The sequence below is a fragment of the Hyperolius riggenbachi genome, chromosome 7 (genome assembly GCF_040937935.1).
Source record: "Hyperolius riggenbachi isolate aHypRig1 chromosome 7, aHypRig1.pri, whole genome shotgun sequence".
NCBI classification, from domain to species: Eukaryota; Metazoa; Chordata; class Amphibia; order Anura; family Hyperoliidae; genus Hyperolius; species Hyperolius riggenbachi.
In genome coordinates, this window is record NC_090652.1 from 211,829,123 (window position 1) to 211,849,658 (window position 20,536).

Sequence of the window (20,536 nt, forward strand, 5' to 3'; positions counted from 1 at the left end):
CAGGCGCATTTATATTATCCGTTGGGCAGAGAGGTTACGTAATTCCGCCTCCCGAGTGGCTAATCACGTGTACGCCAAGGGGGAGGTGGCGTGCCTCCGTAATAATATGAGGCTGCCGTATAAGGGAGGAGAATCATTGGAAACGTAAGGGCGCCACTGCGCGAAGGCACCGGTGCATCTTGGGAGTATGACGTATAAACATTTACACTAAGTCCCTCAAGCTAGTGGCGACGAAAATCGTCGTAAAAAATGACGCTTATGGCAATGGAGGGGATCATGCGTTCCAGCACAATCTCCTTCCTTGGTTGAGAGCCCGTCATAGATATTCCACAATACATTTGAAATAGTTCTTAAAATCATTACATAGCATAAACTACCCAATAGTCAATACCATCATAGTAACATTATCACGACAAAATACAAAAAATTCTGATAAAAAACAATAAATAAAAAATACAAAATACAAGGTTTCATGCCTTACTTTGCCACATTCTTTGCCATCTTGTGGCCAAATTAGATATTGCACATATCCATTCACTTGCATACATAATAGCACAATTATAATAAAAAGTTACAGAGTCTCATGTTTTGCTTTTCCCCATTCTATGCCATCATGTGGCCATACTAAATATTGCACATATCCATTCACTTCCACTAAAAATAATCAGCATAGATCATATGGGGGCATCTACCCTTCAGGTCAGGCCATATATTAAATATCAGTTAATTTCGTATACTTCTCAGCATAAATCAAAAACATTTTAGATTTCTAACTATTAGCAATAAAGCAATTGAGGTCCAGTTCAATGTTATGCCCCCCTTGGTTTTAAAGTTCCCATATCATAAATCCATTTAGTTTCACGTTTAGATATGTCCCTGGGTCCTATTACATCCCCTCCATGAATAATTGGCTTTTTCCAAACCGCAGAATTTAAGAGAACTGGGGTCTGAATTATGGTGTATCCTATAGTGATCCGAAACACTATGGCCTGTGAATCCCCTCCTGATATTACCTATATGTTCTCCTATCCTAGTTTTGAGTTGTCTTGTGGTACGTCCAATATATTGGGTGTTACATGGGCACCATACCATGTAAACCACCCCTTTGGAATTGCAGGTTATGTTCTGTTTGATTTTATACTTTAGTCCTCTGGATGTAGAGGTCACCTCCATGCTTTTTACTGATTTTGCTTCTCGGCACCCCACACAGTCCCTGCACGGGAAAAACCCATCTTTTTGCCAAAACGGAACGACCGTCTTCGGTGGGTTCACACAGCTCGGGGCCATGTAACTTTTAAGATTTTTTGCTCTCCTGTAGATAAATCGTGGGGCCTCTGGTAGAATTTTTCTAAGCGTAGGGTCCTCCTTTAATATTGGCCAGTGTCTTCTAATGGTTTGCTCTACCTGTCTATATTGGGTCGAGTAATCTGTAATGAACGGTAGGTTTTCCATTGGCTGTTGTCCTGTTATATTATTCCTTTGGCCTGGTCTGAGAAGTACTGATCTCTCTATTCTTCCTACTTCCATAATCTCCCTCTGTATTTCCACATTATCGTACCCCTTCTCCACAAATCTTTCAGCCAATATTTGGGATTGCTTCACGTAATCTTCCAATTTACTACAATTCCTCCGCATCCTCATAAATTGGCCCCTAGAGATGGCCTTTTTCCACCTGGGGTGATGGCAACTCTGGGTTGAAAGGTACCCATTTCTGTCTGTTGGTTTAAAGAAAGTTGTAGTAATTAGCATAGTCCCTCTTTTTTCGATGCTAAGGTCCAGATAGTGGATAGACTGCTTATCTGCTTCCATCGTTAGTTCAATGTTCAGATCATTTCCATTTAGATTGTCAAAGTAGGTTGATAGGTCTTCACTCCCCCCCCCCCCCCATATCAGGAAAAGATCATCTATAAATCTCCGCCACACCTTGACCCTATCATCCCTTCCCTCACCCAGAACTTGTTCCTCCCATTTCCCCATAAAAAGATTTGCTAGGGAGGGGGCAAACCCCGCCCCCATCGCACAGCCCTTCACCTGCAGGAAGAAGTCTCCATGATGCCAGAAATAATTCCTTGTTAGGGCAAAATTAAGTAATTTCATTAGGAAATCTCTCTGTTGTACTTTCATGTCAGGATCCTTCTCCAAATAATACTGTACTGCCTCCATTCCTTGTTGGTGTGGAATGTTGGAGTACAATGCAGTTACATCGGCTGTCACCAATAGGTCGTCTTGTTCTACCTCCAGGCCCTCAAGTATCTGCAACATGTGCTTTGTGTCTTTAACTGTTTGTGGAAGATTTTTTACCAGTGGTTGTAGAAAGTAGTCTAGATATTGGCCTAATCTGTGTGTTAAGGATCCTATTCCACTCAGTATTGGTCGTCCTGGTGGCTGTTCTGTATTTTTGTGCACTTTAGGCACCTGATAGATCACTGGTGTTCTGGGTGCTGTTGGCATCAAAAACTCAAATTCATTGTCCTCAAGAATACCCTCATCAAGGCCTTCCCGCAATATCTTTCTTAGTTCTTCAGTATAGGTAATCAGGGGGTTTCCTCTAAGTTTTATATAGGTGCTTGTGTCATGGACAATCCTGTCCAGTTCGGTATTGTATTGGTCTTGCCTCATCACGACCACTCCCCCTCCCTTGTCTGCCGGCCTAATGACCAGCTGCTTGTCTTCCAGTAGGTCCCGGGTAAGTTTCATTATCCCTTTGGTTTTTCTTATCTCCATTTTTTCAAGATCACTCTCCACCATCCTTCTGAAGACATCTACTGAGTTTCCGTTACCATTACACTGTGGGTTGAACAAAGATCGATTTTTCATTCCTGTATGTTGATATTGACTAATCGGGTTTATTCTACTTGTTGGACCTTCTCTGTTCAAAAAATATTTTTTAATATTCAACGTCCTAGTGAATTTCTGTAGGTCTATATACGTGTTAAACTTGTTAAGTGGCTGATTTGGTGAATGTTTATACGTCATACTCCCAAGATGCACCGGTGCCTTCACGCAGTGGCGCCCTTACGTTTTCAATGATTCTCCTCCCTTATACGGCAGCCTCATATTATTACGGAGGCACGCCACCTCCCCCTTGGCGTACACGTGATTAGCCACTCGGGAGGTGGAATTACGTAACCTCTCTGCCCAACGGATAATATAAATGCGCCTGGTGTCTACGGCAAACACGCCCCTGATGAGTCACTCGGAGTGACGAAACGCGTAGGGTGGAGCCGTAAGACACGCCAGGACAACACGGAAGCGCACAAAGTTACATGAGCGGTCAGCCAGATAGTGAATTAACGGTGAAACCACTCGGCCTTACCCGGGAGGCACGGGGGAGAGCCCGTTACTTACTCTAAAGGCTGTTAACCATTCTACTCTTGTGAGTATTTTAAGTTTGAATAAACTTTTTATCACTTTTTACGGAATTACGCTATGGAATGTCATTATTCTCTATGAGGTAAACGGAAGGCATTTAGCCTGAAGGGGACCCATGCAGGACAGCACTCCCATCTACAGCGAGGCATTGAGCAACAGAGGAGCCTGATCGAGGAGGACACTACTGCGCATTTTGACCAGTCTAGCAGTGGTCAGATTGGACGGGTGAGTGCAGTCCCTAGGGGACCCCCCATTTTCTGTTGTATTCAGTGAAGTGGAGCGCTATCTACAACATTGGACATTTTTTAGAAGGGTGCAGCTACACTCAGCAAGAAGCGCAAACACGCAAGAACATTTTGAATATATTGTTTGAAGGGGAAGTGGACTTTTAGTGGACTTTACTCTGCCTTTGTAGCGCCGTTTATATATACATACAGTTTACTTTTAGCTTTAAAATGGCAGCAGGCAACTTAGATGTCTTTGAATATCGAGCTAAGCATAACATTGATTTAGAGGTTATATTTAATGTTGAGGATGACAATCATGACGACATTAAGAAGGAATTGGAAGAAAAATTCAGATGTTTAGAACACACCCTCTTGAAAGAGCAGACCACTTGGTGGGATGTCACCACCCTAACCCAAATATATAAACAAAGGTATAATTCCGCAGAAATTAAGATGGGACCTTACCCCAGATGACGGAGAGGAAGGAGAGGAAAACGATAAGGAATGGGGAGAATACTTTGATGGCTGCGGTATAGGTCTAATGGAATTATTGGTCAAAAGGAAAACAGCCCGCCTTGAGCGATTAGGGAGGGAGATAATACAAATTAAATCGAATCTTGAGGCCCACAAGGAAGAAGCTTTATATAAAACCATGTCTGAACGAACATGTGAGGTTTTGATTAAACAAGAAAGAGATATTATTATAAAGAAGAAAAGAAAATTTCAAATGGATTGGAACGCATTTAAATTAAAAAAAGCCTATAAGTGGCAGATAAAGAATAAAGGAATCATCCCTCTAGCCCCCAAGCCTAGAGAACCAGAACCCCGCCCCAATCGGACAAACAACTCCGAGAAGATTAATAAACTCAACTCCTAGGAGGAATGGAGGAATAATACCGAAAAGAATAACATATCAAAATGTAAGAAAACAGCAGGATCCATTAGAAACACAAGGGGGAGGGAGGTTCAACGTCAATAGGCGGAACCCCAGGGAACTGAATGGAATAGAAAATGGGGGTAGATATCCAGTACAGCAAAGGGGGAAATATGAAAATAAAAATTTCCAAATACCAACGAACAATAGATATGATCCTTTACGACATGAACATGAGTACCAACATTTTTTAGGGTACAACCAGGGACCTCAGAGGCCACCATGGAACCACCATCCCCGGCCGGACTACGAACCTATGCAGCAACCCACCCCTGGGGGATACAAACGAAGACCAGAAGGGGGGTACGAGGAGGGAGGCGCATACAAACGAAGAAGAGAGAAGTAGGGAAAGGCATATTTAATATATCAGGAAAAGCACTTAGTCAGGATGAATTAAGACTGTTAGATCAGGGCTTAAAACACGCACCAAATCAGCCACTTAACAAGTTTAACACGTATATAGACCTACAGAAATTCACTAGGACGTTGAATATTAAAAAATATTTTTTGAACAGAGAAGGTCCAACAAGTAGAATAAACCCGATTAGTCAATATCAACATACAGGAATGAAAAATCGATCTTTGTTCAACCCACAGTGTAATGGTAACGGAAACTCAGTAGATGTCTTCAGAAGGATGGTGGAGAGTGATCTTGAAAAAATGGAGATAAGAAAAACCAAAGGGATAATGAAACTTACCCGGGACCTACTGGAAGACAAGCAGCTGGTCATTAGGCCGGCAGACAAGGGAGGGGGAGTGGTCGTGATGAGGCAAGACCAATACAATACCGAACTGGACAGGATTGTCCATGACACAAGCACCTATATAAAACTTAGAGGAAACCCCCTGATTACCTATACTGAAGAACTAAGAAAGATATTGCGGGAAGGCCTTGATGAGGGTATTCTTGAGGACAATGAATTTGAGTTTTTGATGCCAACAGCACCCAGAACACCAGTGATCTATCAGGTGCCTAAAGTGCACAAAAATACAGAACAGCCACCAGGACGACCAATACTGAGTGGAATAGGATCCTTAACACACAGATTAGGCCAATATCTAGACTACTTTCTACAACCACTGGTAAAAAATCTTCCACAAACAGTTAAAGACACAAAGCACATGTTGCAGATACTTGAGGGCCTGGAGGTAGAACAAGACGACCTATTGGTGACAGCCGATGTAACTGCATTGTACTCCAACATTCCACACCAACAAGGAATGGAGGCAGTACAGTATTATTTGGAGAAGGATCCTGACATGAAAGTACAACAGAGAGATTTCCTAATGAAATTACTTAATTTTGCCCTAACAAGGAATTATTTCTGGCATCATGGAGACTTCTTCCTGCAGGTGAAGGGCTGTGCGATGGGGGCGGGGTTTGCCCCCTCCCTAGCAAATCTTTTTATGGGGAAATGGGAGGAACAAGTTCTGGGTGAGGGAAGGGATGATAGGGTCAAGGTGTGGCGGAGATTTATAGATGATCTTTTCCTGATATGGGGGGGGGGGGGGAGTGAAGACCTATCAACCTACTTTGACAATCTAAATGGAAATGATCTGAACATTGAACTAACGATGGAAGCAGATAAGCAGTCTATCCACTATCTGGACCTTAGCATCGAAAAAAGAGGGACTATGCTAATTACTACAACTTTCTTTAAACCAACAGACAGAAATGGGTACCTTTCAACCCAGAGTTGCCATCACCCCAGGTGGAAAAAGGCCATCTCTAGGGGCCAATTTATGAGGATGCGGAGGAATTGTAGTAAATTGGAAGATTACGTGAAGCAATCCCAAATATTGGCTGAAAGATTTGTGGAGAAGGGGTACGATAATGTGGAAATACAGAGGGAGATTATGGAAGTAGGAAGAATAGAGAGATCAGTACTTCTCAGACCAGGCCAAAGGAATATAACAGGACAACAGCCAATGGAAAACCTACCGTTCATTACAGATTACTCGACCCAATATAGACAGGTAGAGCAAACCATTAGAAGACACTGGCCAATATTAAAGGAGGACCCTACGCTTAGAAAAATTCTACCAGAGGCCCCACGATTTATCTACAGGAGAGCAAAAAATCTTAAAAGTTACATGGCCCCGAGCTGTGTGAACCCACCGAAGACGGTCGTTCCGTTTTGGCAAAAAGATGGGTTTTTCCCGTGCAGGGACTGTGTGGGGTGCCGAGAAGCAAAATCAGTAAAAAGCATGGAGGTGACCTCTACATCCAGAGGACTAAAGTATAAAATCAAACAGAACATAACCTGCAATTCCAAAGGGGTGGTTTACATGGTATGGTGCCCATGTAACACTCAATATATTGGACGTACCACAAGACAACTCAAAACTAGGATAGGAGAACATATAGGTAATATCAGGAGGGGATTCACAGGCCATAGTGTTTCGGATCACTATAGGATACACCATAATTCAGACCCCAGTTCTCTTAAATTCTGCGGTTTGGAAAAAGCCAATTATTCATGGAGGGGATGTAATAGGACCAGGGACATATCTAAACGTGAAACTAAATGGATTTATGATATGGGAACTTTAAAACCAAGGGGGCATAACATTGAACTGGACCTCAATTGCTTTATTGCTAATAGTTAGAAATCTAAAATGTTTTTGATTTATGCTGAGAAGTATACGAAATTAACTGATATTTAATATATGGCCTGACCTGAAGGGTAGATGCCCCCATATGATCTATGCTGATTATTTTTAGTGGAAGTGAATGGATATGTGCAATATTTAGTATGGCCACATGATGGCATAGAATGGGGAAAAGCAAAACATGAGACTCTGTAACTTTTTATTATAATTGTGCTATTATGTATGCAAGTGAATGGATATGTGCAATATCTAATTTGGCCACAAGATGGCAAAGAATGTGGCAAAGTAAGGCATGAAACCTTGTATTTTGTATTTTTTATTTATTGTTTTTTATCAGAATTTTTTGTATTTTGTCGTGATAATGTTACTATGATGGTATTGACTATTGGGTAGTTTATGCTATGTAATGATTTTAAGAACTATTTCAAATGTATTGTGGAATATCTATGACGGGCTCTCAACCAAGGAAGGAGATTGTGCTGGAACGCATGATCCCCTCCATTGCCATAAGCGTCATTTTTTTACGACGATTTTCGTCGCCACTAGCTTGAGGGACTTAGTGTAAATGTTTATACGTCATACTCCCAAGATGCACCGGTGCCTTCGCGCAGTGGCGCCCTTACGTTTCCAATGATTCTCCTCCCTTATACGGCAGCCTCATATTATTACGGAGGCACGCCACCTCCCCCTTGGCGTACACGTGATTAGCCACTCGGGAGGCGGAATTACGTAACCTCTCTGCCCAACGGATAATATAAATGCGCCTGGTGTCTACGGCAAACCACGCCCCTGATGAGTCACTCGGAGTGACGAAACGCGTAGGGTGGAGCCGTAAGACACGCCAGGACAACACGGAAGCGCACAAAGTTACATGAGCGGTCAGCCAGATAGTGAATTAACGGTGAAACCACTCGGCCTTACCCGGGAGGCACGGGGGAGAGCCCGTTACTTACTCTAAAGGCTGTTAACCATTCTACTCTTGTGAGTATTTTAAGTTTGAATAAACTTTTTATCACTTTTTACGGAATTACGCTATGGAATGTCATTATTCTCTATGAGGTAAACGGAAGGCATTTAGCCTGAAGGGGACCCATGCAGGACAGCACTCCCATCTACAGCGAGGCATATTGAGCAACAGAGGAGCCTGATCGAGGAGGACACTACTGCGCATTTTGACCAGTCTAGCAGTGGTCAGATTGGACGGGTGAGTGCAGTCCCTAGGGGACCCCCCATTTTCTGTTGTATTCAGTGAAGTGGAGCGCTATCTACAACATTGGACATTTTTTAGAAGGGTGCAGCTACACTCAGCAAGAAGCGCAAACACGCAAGAACATTTTGAATATATTGTTTGAAGGGGAAGTGGACTTTTAGTGGACTTTACTCTGCCTTTGTAGCGCCGTTTATATATACATACACAAAACACTCCTTCAAGCCTATGAGGATTTCAATGCATGCTTTTCACCCTTCTCTTTTCATAACTAGGGTTATACTGGGGGCAGCCATTAGCAATTCCTCCATTGCCGGACACCTTCTACTCCCCCAGTTTGCCGAATTTTGTCCCGGCAATTTCAAAGGAAGGGAGGGGTTCCTCCAATAAATGTAAAATATTTTTTATTTGTCATCATGCAGCTGAAAAAAGGCTGCTATTTATTATTATAAAATAGATTATAATTAGAAAATAATTTTATTTCTGAAATCTTGTATTTTTAATTTGAATCCACTTTAAGTGTAACTTTGCAATAGCATGCCCTTAAGACAAGTCAGGGCTATTTGCTAGCGAGGAAGGTAAGGGCCTGACATCACGCAGGAAACAAGATTAAATGACCAGTACAGGAAGACATAATCTATATATAGAAACAAGATCAGGTTCAGTGCTAGTTCAGCAACCAAGGTACACAAACCAAAGCTTGTATACTGCACAAGGTCAGAGTCAGAGTAATTCAAACAAGAGTGTGATGAAAGTCAGAAACTTGTGAAATGCCAAGCTAAAACAGAACACACCTGTGTTTAAAGGAAATCTTTAACTGGGAAAAAAATTGACCAGATACTTACCTGAGGCTTCTTCCAGCCCACTGAAGCCTTCCTTGTCCCTCGCCATCATCCTGCGCTGTTCGATTCCCCCAGTGTCCCCCTTTGATATCTGGATGTGCAGCCCAGGCCTTGCGCCTCCACCAATGCGCTCTTGTAGCTGGGAGCGCTCTGTTCTTGTGCAGTAAAATTGCTACCGTGCATGCGCAGAACGCTACTGGTCACAAAGGAGGCATGCAGCCAGAGCTGCGCATGCACACTGGCCTTATGGAGGGGGACAGCAGAGGAATGGTGGAACATGGAATCACGGCGACGCAGCAGGAGGCCTCCAGGGGGCTGAAAGAAGCCCCAGGTGAGTAACTGGGCTTTTTTTTGTTCACTTAAGAGTCCCTTTAAATACAGCTAAGCCTGCAATAATCTATTGACATCTGTCCTAATCAATATGTTCTCTGTCTCATACTACATACATACAGTACATACTATACATACATACATACATACATACATATGAAGGTTGGAGAACACTGATGTTCCAGCACACCTGAACTGGGGCTTTTAAAAGATTTTCTGCTATTAGGAATCAAATGTTTGAGATTGGATGAAGTGTGGAAAATAAAGACATGGAAAGAGGAGAGTTGGTCAAGGGTATCAGATAGTTAAGTGTCAAGAAGAAAAGTCAAACTCCTGCTGGGCATACACGAGTCGATCCAGGGGCTCGATTAGCCGTCTGGATCGACTCCCGCCGCGTCCCCGCTCGTGCGCCTGGATCGATTCCCGCTCATCCCCACCGGCGCTTCTTATCTTCCGCTACTGTCCGCCTGCGGGTATAAAGCGTGGAATCGATCCCCGCGGTGTTAGGATACATCGGATATTATCAATCGAGCCATCAGGCTCGATTGATAAACCTCCCTCGACGCCGTGTATGCCCAGATTTATAGTTTTAGTGGTTATGGTTGCGCATCAGGAAGGGCTTAATGTAAAGGGGGAGGCTGAAGTCAGATATTGGGGAGAGGCTTTTGTTAACATGGGTTTGAAGGGGTTAGGTTTCAGGAAGGAGTTAACATTAAGTTCATTGTTTAGGTGTCAAGTTATTGTTGATGGAGGAAATTAAGGTTCAGCAAGTTAATGTTAAGGGACACTTAAAATGTCCCCTCCCCCCACAGACTATAGCACGCTGTTGTGATGTGGTAGCCAATTTTGCCCCCCAGTAATAGGTAGCCAGATGTACACCTAATAATACATGTATAGACCTACCCTAGTATAGGTGGCCAGATGGCCAGGTTATTTGTAAGCAGATGTAACCCCCTTTCCGCAGTATAGGTAGTTCGATGTCACCTTAGTATAGGTAGCGAGTTGTGGTCCTCCCCCTACATTACATTACAGAATAAGTCGCACAGCACTAGGTATGCCCCCCCCCCCCCCATTACATTATAAAACTAATCTAAGTCTAAAGGAGAGCTCTATGAGGTACTAGAGGTCAACAGTTGTAAAGTGCACAACATCTAATATTCAATATATACAGTACACGTGAAGGGACCTCTCCACAGCCCAGTCAGAGCTCTGACTTAGGCTGTTTCTGCTGAGTGGTTTGTTGGTGGGGGGGGGGGGGGGGGTCTTATGTCTCTGTTGTATATTGTTGCACTGTACCCTATCTTTTCCTGACGAAGCCTTTCAGGGTGAAACATGTCAAAACTGGTGTCACTGTATATATTTGCACCCTCTTATGTTATTCCCTCAGTTTAGTGAGCAGTAGACTTTGCACGGGGCCTTGTTGTGTCCAATTGGGGCAGTGATTTTTCACCCATTGGTTACACTGACCTGCATCTGTCACTGCTCAGCCCTACATGTGTGTGAGATAGATACACCCCTCACTACAAATTACAAATTAGGGAGGTGGGGGATCAGCGTGTAAACCTCCCACACTGACTCCTGTGTGTAGGTCTCTTTACCTGTATTGTATATTAGATGTTGTGCACTTTACAACTGTTGACCTCTAGTACCTCATTGGGCTGTCCTGTGGCCTTAGATTAGTAGTATATTCCCCCGGTACTCCATTCGGGAACGTTTGCATTACATTATAAAACAAGGCACACAAACATCCTTCCCCCAGATGTCAGATACACACACACGACACTGGGTAAATATAGTCCCTCTGCCTAGTATAGGTAGCTAGATGTTCCCGTAGTATAGGCAGCCAGCTGTGGTCCTCCCCTTACATTATAAAATAAGTCACACACACACGCGCTTACATACACTTCCTCCAGATGTCAGATGCTTACAGCAGGCCCAAATGGCATCATATTGTGTAAGAGCACAGAGACTCAACCTCTCTGCATGATATTATCACACACTCTTTAAATAGAAGCCGTAACCAAGAATTTGAATAAGAATCACTTCCTCCCAATCAGTAGCTGATACCCCCTTTCCCATAAGAAATATATTCCTTTTCTCAAACTGATCATCAGGGAGCTCTGTATGGCTGATTTTGTGGTGAACCACCTCCCACAGTGTGATGTCAGCACGTCACAGTTCTGAGGTCCTGACATCACACTGTGGGAGCCTTGTTGCTTTGTGGGAAATAACTTTTTTTCCAACTGCCAAAAAAGCAAGCAGCATCACTGACATCACCTGCCAGCAGTAAAAATGTCACCATGTGATAAATGTCTGAATACAAATCAGGGATCGGAGAGATTTTACAATGCGCAAACACTGACAATCATTTATACATAATTATTGTAAAAAATTAAGCACTTTTTTATTACATTATTTTCACTGGAGTTCCTCTTTAAGTCCTTCTAAATCCTGACCTCTGGTTGCAGCAGCATCCATCACTGTCTTCCTCACCCGGTAGGTACCTCCTTGCTTTTACTTGCACTGTTGCACACAGAGAGTATGCGCCGCTGCAGGCAGTCTGCAGCATGTTGGGGACTTTGACCTTCACCCCCCATCAACCCCATCAACACCATGGGGGTGGAGCTACCACAAGGAGAGGTGGACAATTGAGGTGCAGACTGCTGCAAACATCTAATGGATGGGATTTGTGTGTCCCTGAAAACTGGCGACACCGGCATGCTGCTACCCCTCCTTCACTGCGCCCTGGGTGGTCACCCGCCTTGCCTGCCCCTAGAAACATCTGTTTCTGACTGAAGTTTGACTAGATTTGCCAGATGCTTGTTTCAGGTGTGTGATTCAGACACTACTAGTGCATGAAAGATCAGCAGGACTGCCGGGCAACTAGTATCGTCTAAAAGGAAATAAGTATGGAATCCACCATAACCCTCTCACTTCATGTGTACTTAACGGAGAAGATTAGGGTTAGGCATCAGAATGGGGGTCTTTAGCAAGGCATAACCTAAGAATGGAGGAGACTTGATGAAACTAGTGCTAATAATACCAATGCATAACCATGAACAGAGCGGCGTAGACAATTCCCCATGCTAATGCTTAGGCGAGAGGTACAGAAATGACATGGACTACATAGGAATATAAACGACTTACTGCTGATTCCCCCTACAGACTGCAGACCCATATCAAGGAGTTGTGAAGGCAGAAACCCAGAGAGATTGTCTGACTGCTGAGTCCACGCATTCATTTCTTGTGAGCAGGAACCTCCAAAGAGATTGTGCTCTTCTTGTGATGCTGCTGGCGATAAGGGTGGCTGTAAATTCAGGAACGAGAACTCTTGATCAAAATCTTCCCCCTCGTTGCTGTCCAACAGCAGATGCTTTGGTTCTGGGAATAATATCAAATAGCATAGACAAAACAAATTGAAATGGGTAAAGAAGGACTTAATATTGTGATTAGAGCTGGACAATTAAATGCTTATAATTTGGTCTTGCATTGTATGCAGCTTGTAACAGGATCAATCAAAAGCACTTCCTGTTGATTTTGATAGGCCTAATTCCAAGCTGCAATATGTAAATCAACTGCTAATTACCTAAGCAATACAAAAGATACTAATAACAACAGTCATATTAACTAAATCATCCTTTATTGGTGTCCATTTAACTAGACCAACAAGATCTATGCTACAAACCTACAATACTTACAAGTGAGATTGTATATAATTGTATACAGTAGGATAGTCAAGTATGGTCACAGAACACTTCAAACTCACAGTCGATCGGACATACGGTATAAGATATGCCATAGGCTCTACAGTGGCTAAGGCTCTACAGTGAAATTTAGCCTACTGGAAGCAAAAGATGATTGGATAGTAGAAGTGACTATGTCCCATGACCTGCTGACCGACTGAGATTGGCTGTGAGGACTGGAGGCGTGGCTTCTCAGGGTGCAGCCATGCCTACTATCCTAACTATAAGTCAGGCTCTAATCCAGAGGCTGATGTATGGTCCTATGGATGCTGCCATATTTATTGCTTTTCAAACAATACCATTTGCCTGGCTATCCTGCTGTTCCTCTGCCTTTAATACTTTTAGCCCTAAGGGCCGGTTCACACTTGTTCATGAACCGTATCCGTGTTGTATGTTTTTTGAAGCGGACAAAAATGGAGCCATGGATCCCAATGTCAAAAATAGCGGCTGCCTTTGCTCTGGTCAAAAAATGGATCCGTGGGATACGTTCATGAAAACTGAACGGAGAGTCCAGTTTTGCATTTTTTTCCCAGGACCTGGATCCCCACATAGGCAATGAAAGGCAACACAAAAACGGACTGCTGTTTCCATACAGAACTTTGCACAGGACACATATGCCAAAACAGATAGCCTAAGCTTCCTTCCTATTGGCCGAAAAATGCTGGATGAAACACACCGCACTCCCTCAGGCACCCAGATCCCCCTCTGCCGCTGCTGGACCCCGCCAGGTGTGCTTCCCTCTAGCTTGCCGTCTATAGACCTGCTCACAGTTCCCCTCGCTCCGCTTTCCAGCACCCGGCACTAGCCGATCATCAGCCTGGTTCCCCCGCTCTGCATCCCAATGCCCGGCACACTCAGCAGTCAGATTAGCGTGGCCCACAGTGATGATGAGGCAGGCAAGTGGTGATGGCGCGTACACAGGAAGTATACTGTATACACCGTATACACCGGCATGGGCATTGGGATGCAGAGCGCGTGGAACCAGGGTGAGTAAAAAACGGAACGGAAACGGATGCTGCTATTTTTCAAAACTGATCCGTTTTTAGAAAAACAAGTCTGTTTAAAATGCATTCCGATCTGCAACCGGACAAGTGTGGACCGAGCCTAAACCCTGAACAAGCATATGCAGATCAGATTTTGCTGACATTATTGTCAGATCTGACAAGATTAACTGCATGCTTGTTTCTGGTGTGATTTAGACACTACTGAAGCCAAATAGATCAGCAGGCCTGCCAGGCAACTGGTATTGCTAAAAGGGAATAAATATGGCAGCCTCCATATCCTCCTCACTACAGTTGTCCTTTAAGTCGCTGTTTGTATTTCTGTACCAGGAAGAACAGGCAGCAAAAATAAATGTGATAGGTCTATATAGACTACTTTTAAAGTGAACCTAAAGTGAAAATAAACTTATGAGATAATGGCTATCATTCATAAAAGTGCGTTCGGTAAAAAAAAATCCAGGCGGGAAAATACCGCATTCGGTATTTTAGACTTCTGTGTGCTCATTCATAAAAACGTTTACAGTTGCAATAGCAGTGCGGTGATTTCCCAAACTACGCTGGCGGAAACATGAGAAGCTGGCTGAGTTGATACATTTTCTCCTCCAGAGACAGCCTTACAATAAAAGAGGCAGCCCCAGCTTCCCTTTAGATGTGCATTTTTTTGACTGCCTCTGTTTGCCCTGAATATGTGCTGAATCTGTCTATTAGTCTTTCTAAACAATCTATTTAATTGCCACAGCTTAGAAGAACTTCAAGAAATGTTACAAATGCAGGCTTTCTGTTGTGAAATATATCTGAAAACAGGTACCCAAGGGGTTAAAAAACGCAGCCTGGGTATTCTGTCTATTTGTTTTTTTTTTGTTCCGGTCTCACTGCTGCTGCCTGGGAGGTCTGTCTCCATTAACTTAGCTGTTATCCGCATGCTTATCGCCTCTTCCAAGGGAGCAATACCCCCTCAGTCCTGATACCGCCTGCTCTAATCTTTATGAATTGGCTTTTAGTGACATGTGTTAAGATAATCACCGCACAAGGCGGTAATTTATCGCTCTGCTCAGGAAAGTCAGCTTTTCATGTGGTAACAGCTTTTATGAATGGACATTTTGCTAAGTGGTCTGTAAAGTCAGCTGTTTTCAGCATTACCGTATGCGGGAATGCTTTATGAATGATAGCCAATGTGTGTAGTACCAATGGCAAATAAAATATTAGTAACATAGTAATGAGTCTCAAATTTTTATTTTCAGTTTAATGGCTTAACTGTGCAGCAGACTGTCACAGTTATTCTTGTTTGGAATCCACACTCTGCCTTTTTAAGCTGAAAGAGAAATAGAAGTAATGGCCCTTTGAACTTACTTGCAGTAAAACCTTATCAGAAACCATATCTCACTGTTTCTCAGCCTTTTAGCTTCTATATGGAAATTCACCAAGGTACTTGGTCAGCAGCTAGTCAAGTAACAAGATACCTGAAACACTCTGCCGGTGCCTTGTCTCAGCTGGATTGCTCATACAGCTTGCATCACATCGAAAATAAAAAGAAGAAACGGCACACCACTGGCTGCAATCAAAGTGCTGTGTATTAGCGAACAAGTTACACTACATGTTACGGAGGAACCACCTCCTTCATCAGGTGTCACCTGATGAAGGAGGTGGTTCCTCCGTAAGTGTGTGCCATCTCTTCTTTTTATTTTAGCTTCAATATACTATTCAGGAAACTGGACTGAATTCGAAAAGCTGTTGACAAGCTCTTTTGCATACATAAAAACTCATTTTTTTCTAGTTGTACTGGAAAACAGAAAGGGACTTTAGACAATTTCTTACTAGGGCTTTTATAAAATGTACCTATGTTTATTTAATCATGTCACATGCCACGTTAGGTAAAAAGCGTAAAAATGAAGAAAGGGTGGTAAAACTATAGAATGCATCCTTAGGCCTCGATTCATCAAGACTTATCGAATCAATTACCGACAGCTCGGTAAAATACCAAACTCGATAAGCTGATTTCAGGATTCATCAAAGTTATCTATAGCTGTTACCGAGCATTCGGTAATCATTCGGTAATGATGTGATAAAACGGAAGAAAGTGAAATTCATGAAAATGAAAGTGGGCGTAGTTTAGCGTTAAATTTAGGATTAGTTATCTCCTTTACTGCTCTGTCGTTATTCCTGTCAGATCATTGCTGACAGAGAAGATGGAGCCATTTGAAGTGGTTATGTATCAGCTGAGAGTGATTCAAAAGTGCAGAAGGGCAAGAATAAGGTCTAGAAATATATCAATTTGCAAGAGATTGGATTTATTTGCTATACCAGGACATCTGCATTTCTCTTGAATGATCTTGTAAGAGAACACAGGCAGTGCCAGGGTTAACTAAATTGCTAGCTGCACTACATGTTTTCAAAAAAGGCTCCTATCAAGCCGCTGCTGGTGAAATTGTGGGATTGTCCCAAGCCACTTCCAGAATCCTGGTCCAGGTGTTAAGCCCTATTCGGACTGTTGCTACGTGGTGTTCAAAGACTGCCTTTTTACCCACAATTCCACGGGAATCGTATGGCCTTGTGTTAAATTACCGCGGTAACATAGAAATATCGACATGTTACTGAATGGTTACCGAATTGTTATCAATATTTTATCGAAGTCACACAGAATGCGCACAAACCTTGATGAATACAACAAGAAATCGATAAACTTCGAATTCGATTATTTAACAAACTGGAAAAAGTTATCGCAAAGACAATGATGAATCAAGGCTCTTGTCTGACACAGGATTGCTTTCAGAAATGTCATATTTTCCTTACAAGATATGTTGAAAAGGGAGAAATGCAAAAGTACTAGGACACTGCAATGTTAGCAGAGCCAGTGGACTTGGAAAATGGGCTATAATTGATGAATGCTTCTATCAGCACATGGCACTGGCAATAGTTTATCATTGCAGTAAATGACTGTGAAGATACAGCAGGTCGTGAATGTGCTTCTAGGGGCCGTTTTCATGTTCCCATGCCTGCAGACTGTCTGAGCTTGATTTAATGGAGGTAATAATGCTTGAATTAGTCCCAGGCATGCTGAAGGATAGACTGAAGCTATGAAAACACCAGGATTATCATACAAAGACATGAACATGGTTTTGCAGCGGTGTTAGTGAAATTCTTGCAAATAAAAATGTTAAAAACAACAAAGAATGATGCAGTAGTCAGCTGACTGGTACAGGGGATCATACTCTAAGGGGCACAAATCCACTCTGAACTCATTAAGGATATCCTTTACATTTTCCCACAACTGAGATTGAATGTTTAACTGTTTCTGTTTGGATGATGTTAAGCACATCCCATTACTGTGGCATGTAGGAATTTCCATAGCAACAAACTATAGGGCCAGTTTAGCTCAACACTTTTTACCATAACACATGCTGAGCCAAATGACAAGAATGTCATATCTTACTGATGCTCACAGTCTCTGTCTAGTCAGAGTTCTGCTACAAAAGCCTACTTCATCATGATGGCAGTTAAAATGTTAATGGAAATACATCAAATAAGCCAATATCAGTGGCACTTTTGTTCAGATTACCTACACTTCTATTTCCTGTTGTCTAACCTACACATTAAAATTTCCAGTATGAGTAAGGTACTGACTCTACATTGGTCTAAAGCAGTGCGTTTATGTATGTTTGGTTCTGGCTATAGTGGGTTGGCTTTGCCTGTAGTGAGTTGGCTCTGCCAGTAGTGGTTTGGTTTTGGCTATAGTGTTTTAGTTCTGGTTGTAGGGATTTAATTCCGGCTGTACTGGTTTGTTCTTGGCTGTAGGGGTTTGGTTTTGGTTTTAGTGCTTTGATTCTGCTAGTAGTGGTTTGGTTCTTGCTGAAGTGGTATGGCTCTGTCTGCATTGGTTTGGTTTTGGCTGTAGTGATTTGGGAACTGATACTGTATTTAAGCTGAACGGATGGTGGAGCAGGTTTTGTTACTGGCAGAGGAGCTTAAGGATCATGCACTAGTTATTCTTCTCTTCTCACTAGTAATTCTTCTCTTGGAAGATGATGGCACAAACTGCCATTATGGCACAAATTAATAATAATCACCCCACCCCATTCCCACCTACTACTACCAACCTTCACCTTACCCCTATCTCCACTCACTATTACCAACCTCACCCCACCCCTATCTCCACTCACTATTACCAACCATCACCCCACCACTATCCCCACCCACTACTACCAAACTTAACCACACCCCCATCTCCACCTACAACTACCAACCCTGACCCAATCCCTACTCACTACTACCAACCTTCACCCCACCCCCACTCTCTACTACCAATCGTTACCCCATCCCCACCCACTGCTACCAACCTACACCACATTTTTACTACTACCAACATTCACCCCACCCCCACCCACTACTACCAACCTTCACCCCACCCTCATCCCCACTCACTATCAAACTTCACTCCACCCCCATCCCCAATCACTATTACCAACCTTTATCCCATCCCCACCCACTACTACTAACTTAAACTCCACCCACTACTACCAGCCTTCACCCCATCCCCACTCCCTACTACCAAACTTCACCCCACCCCCATCCCCACTCCCTACTACCAACCTTTACCCCACCCTCATCCCCACTCACTATCAAACTTCACTCCACCCCCAACCCCAACCACTATTATAAACCTTTATCCCATCCCCACCCACTACTACTAAATTAAACTCCACCCACTACTACCAGCCTTCACCCCATCCCCACTCCCTACTACCAACTTTCACCCCACCCTCATCCCCACTCCCTACTACCAACATACACCCCATCACCACTCCCTACTACCAACCATCACCCCACCATCCTCACCCACTACAACCAACCTTCACCTCATTCCAATTCCCACCCACAACTGCAAACCTTCACCCCATTCCTCATCCCCACCCACTACTACCAACCTTCACCCCATCCTCACCTGCTACTACCAACCTTTACCCCACCTCATCCTCTACTACTAACCTTCACCCCATCCCCACCCATTATAATGCTTGCACAGCCTATTGCCAGACAGCTGCCCTCTGCCATGGACTTACCATCTGGAAAATGTTCCTTTTCAGCTGCTTCAGAATGCAAGAGGTTGCCATTCAGGCTATCTGTGATTTAAGCAGAGCATTTTATTAGATGTACTCATTCATCTTGTAAGGTAAAATTGACTCTTTTATATACTACATTTCGCAAGGGTGCATGTGTGCAGTTTTGTTCCTATGTACAGCTATTCTCCCTATTCAGTCTGCCATACAGGTCATAAGGCCCAAGCTAGGAAAATCTTTGTGCCATGCTGTATCAGAAGCTTTCATTGCTTTGCCGTCTGTAATATGTACAGTCATATATAATGACATAGCAAAGGCTATACACCTAGGCATACTTCAAACAAATACTGTTTAAATACAAAACCCACAGAGATGCCAAGTGCAACAAACAGCAGTCCGTTTTGACCAGGAAACAAAGCCCAATGCTTGTAGGCTCCACTTTCTTGACTATCCAGCATGCATATTAAATAAAGGGCTTACTCAGTGTTTCTCAACTCAATCCTCAGGGACCCCCAACAGTGCATGTTTTGCAGAAAGCCACAAACATTCACAGATGAGGTTTTTGCAAAACATGCACTATTGGGGGTTCTTGACTGAGGACCGAGTTGAGAAACACTATATCAATCTATCGCCTGTATGGGCCTTAAGTATGTAAAGCTTTCAGACCCCATTTTAGAATCCTTTTTTTCAACTAACGTTCAAAACGCTATAAAACGATAAAATGCTTTTCAGCTTTTTTTTTTTTTTTTTTTAATCAACAACGGTAATATAATTTACGACACAAGTAGTCAGATCCCTTATCGGTGTTTCAGAATATAAAGAATAGCGAGTATTTTGCAAAGCATTATAACATCTCAAATGTCCCACAGATGTTAGAAAAACGACAGCAAAATTCTGCATCATAGGCCAAGCCTGAGCCCAGACCTCAACCCAATTGAAGACTTCTATGGAAGCCTGAAAATAGCTGTTGAATGTAGTTCTCCATCCATCCTCACATTGTTTGAGAGGATCTGCAGAAGAACTAGGTGTGCGGAGTCCACCAGGACCCCAGGCTGTAATTACTGCCAAAGGTGATTCAATTTACTACAGACTGAAGGCTCTGAAAACTTGTATTAATGTTAGTTTTTGATTGTTAAAAAAAAAAAAAAAGAAAAATGCCTGACAAAGGTTCTAATGCTCTCTCATTGTGTTTTACTGCTGCCCGTGTCCTGCT

At 43.0% G+C, this 20,536-nt stretch overlaps 1 protein-coding gene across 8 annotated transcripts in view; it reads right to left on the minus strand.

Annotated features, from left to right (window-relative positions):
• Positions 1-20,536, minus strand: part of ICA1L (islet cell autoantigen 1 like) — a 106,781-nt gene that overhangs the window by 48,150 nt on the left and 38,095 nt on the right. For all 8 annotated transcript variants that reach the window (XR_011022781.1, XM_068245122.1, XM_068245125.1 and 5 more), the window contains 2 exons: positions 19,327-19,386; positions 12,673-12,906 (listed from right to left, as the gene is read on the minus strand). Coding sequence is in view for 7 of the 8 variants with exons in the window: in XM_068245122.1 (XP_068101223.1) it covers positions 12,673-12,906; positions 19,327-19,386 (294 nt within the window). In the remaining variant the exon portion in view is untranslated. The remainder of the gene's footprint in view (positions 1-12,672; positions 12,907-19,326; positions 19,387-20,536) is intronic.